This window comes from Lactuca virosa, chromosome 2 (genome assembly GCF_052849685.1).
Source record: "Lactuca virosa cultivar CGN04683 chromosome 2, Lactuca_virosa_CGN04683_v6, whole genome shotgun sequence".
NCBI lineage: Eukaryota > Viridiplantae > Streptophyta > Magnoliopsida > Asterales > Asteraceae > Lactuca > Lactuca virosa.
This window is the reverse complement of record NC_136427.1, coordinates 176,477,023-176,479,312: the sequence shown is the minus strand read 5'-3', so window position 1 is coordinate 176,479,312 and position 2,290 is coordinate 176,477,023. Positions and strand designations below refer to the sequence as shown.

Here is a 2,290-nt window from a genome sequence, read left to right as displayed (position 1 = left end):
AATGCAAATTTTATTCATCGTAATGAGAGTTATTCCGAAATTAGGAACCCTCTCTTATTTATAGTAACATACAATTCCACCGGAAAAAGACAAAACTACCCTTATAAAGCCACATATTAAACTAACATATTCTATTGAAGAAATACATAAGACGGTCTCAAAACCTTAGCCATATTGGTCTCTCGTTCGTCTATCAATTTGTAAACATACATGTTTGCTAAAACATGCATTGTTCTAAAAAAAATCCTAAGGTATTAAAAAGTTTGTAATTTAATGTCAACATCTCAATATGTGGACCCAATTTTTGCACTTTAACTTAATTAATCCAAACTACGGATTCATACTTTAACTTAATTAATCCAAACTACGGATTCATACTTTAACTTAATTAATCCAAACTGCGGATTCATATTTTGACTAAAATGAATGAAAAATAAGATAATTGCTATAATTATATTAAAAATATCGTTGGGTTTTAGATGAACACAAAATTACAACTGAACGTATAAATGTTATAACCGAAAACCGAAATCCTTTTCTTTAGATCATGTTACATTCGAGCTTATCAATATTTGTTGACATATTTGCAATCAACACGAATTTCTCCGTCGTCTTGGGAAGTTAAGTCCAGAATGCTTGAAAGCTTCACCATTGACACACCAAATTGGTTCTTGAAGAGTGTGGGTTCGAATGACAAACCATTGGCAACAGGTTTAGTCCTTGAGTCATGATATAGCAATTGGTCTGTCGACAAGAGTCCCATGTTCTTCTTAAGATTCTGGTAATATTGCGTGTCAAATGTGTTTGGTGTTTCGCCATCAAGATTCACGTTTTCAGATGCCCACCTGCATTTTCTCCTCAAGTAGTTCAAATACTTCGGATCCAAAGATGGGTCGGGTTTCTTTGTTCCTTTGTAATCGTATAACCGATGTTGCACAGATTCACATGTCGTCTTCCCAATCGTATGAGCTCCTGATAATCAAATATTTCACATGATATAACTTTAAGAGACAAAAGATATGTAATCCATTACTATAATGTTCCATTTTTGAGCAATGATATGCAACCATTGCTAATATGCTCATTTTCTTGTATAGTAAAATCAAAGTAAAAAAGTTAATTAACTACCTGAGAGGACAACCAAATCGAGCACGTTGAGACCCTTGGACTGGAAAAACTCGATAAGATCGGTAACACTTTCAGAGCCCTTGGGTACTATCATGGCTTCTTTGGCAAGTGAAACACGGCCATCTTTCCTACCATAAGGGATCGTCCAATATGGTCCACTGGCCAAAACTGTGGCATCTCGAGCCACAGTGGTCAAGATATCAGCACATGACACGGTTTTCGGGCATTTCTTCTCAATCTCAGCTTTTATGTCATCTATCACTTCAAACCCTCTTAAAGACTTGCTCATATTCGATGTTTTTTCGCTTCCTTCATGATCCAAAAGAATGGATGCATCACATCCCTACAACAAAACAATTGCATCATCATCATATGGTACTTCAGTATTTCAAGATATCGAACAATAAAGATATGTGTTGATTGAAAATTAGACAGATATATACCCGAACAACACAATCGTGGTAATGGAGTCTTAGGAAACTAGGAGCAAGGGTGGGGTCCTTAGCAACCCATTCCTTGACCTTTCTGTAGATGATGCCTTCAAGGTCCGGACAACTCTCATGGTACAAGGAGTAGGAGAGATCATCTTCTAAAGCGGAGAGGTCTGACAGGCATGGTACTTTGAGACTTGTTGACGAGTAATCATCGGCCAAACATGACACTGAAAACAAGATCAGGAGGATGGTGATTATGAAGCTAGAAACATTCATGGTGTATAGGTTATGGTTCATGTTGTATAATGATATGTGAGTATGTGTATATATAGATATAAATATTAGATAACAATTTGGTGAAATCGTAGTACGTGAGGCGCACTCTTATTGCTACGACGTGCAACACAAATATCTCTAAGATTCTATTGGTTCCAATTTCACATATTCGCATTTTTATTTTAGTGGGAGGATTCAAGATAAGATGTAAAAAACATTGGCGTAAATAAAAGGGACATCAATGCAGCATCGTTTTCATGAAATAATGAAATTAGTTAGTAGAACCAATTTTTAGTGCAAAAGCCATAAGAAAACATTTATTTCCCATCTTTACGAAAAAAGTCATTAGGATAAGAAATATTACCACGAGAGGCAGAGCATTACATAGTTTTGACTTTCAAATTTAAGATTTTTGGTCACTTTCTCTCCCTCAACCGGTTTGACTTTTGAAT

At 35.7% G+C, this 2,290-nt stretch overlaps 1 protein-coding gene across 1 annotated transcript; it reads right to left on the bottom strand.

Annotated features, from left to right (window-relative positions):
- Nucleotides 1-423: 423 nt before the first annotated feature.
- LOC145159772 (Peroxidase superfamily protein) lies at nt 424-1,855 on the bottom strand. Its single transcript, XM_079078808.1, has 3 exons — nt 1,572-1,855; nt 1,129-1,471; nt 424-972 (listed from the first exon to the last, which is right to left on the bottom strand). The coding sequence occupies exons 1-3, from the start codon at nt 1,836-1,838 to the stop codon at nt 566-568; spliced, it is 1,017 nt and encodes a 338-aa protein (XP_078934934.1). The 5' UTR covers nt 1,839-1,855; the 3' UTR covers nt 424-565.
- Between the last annotated feature and the right edge of the window lie 435 nt (nt 1,856-2,290).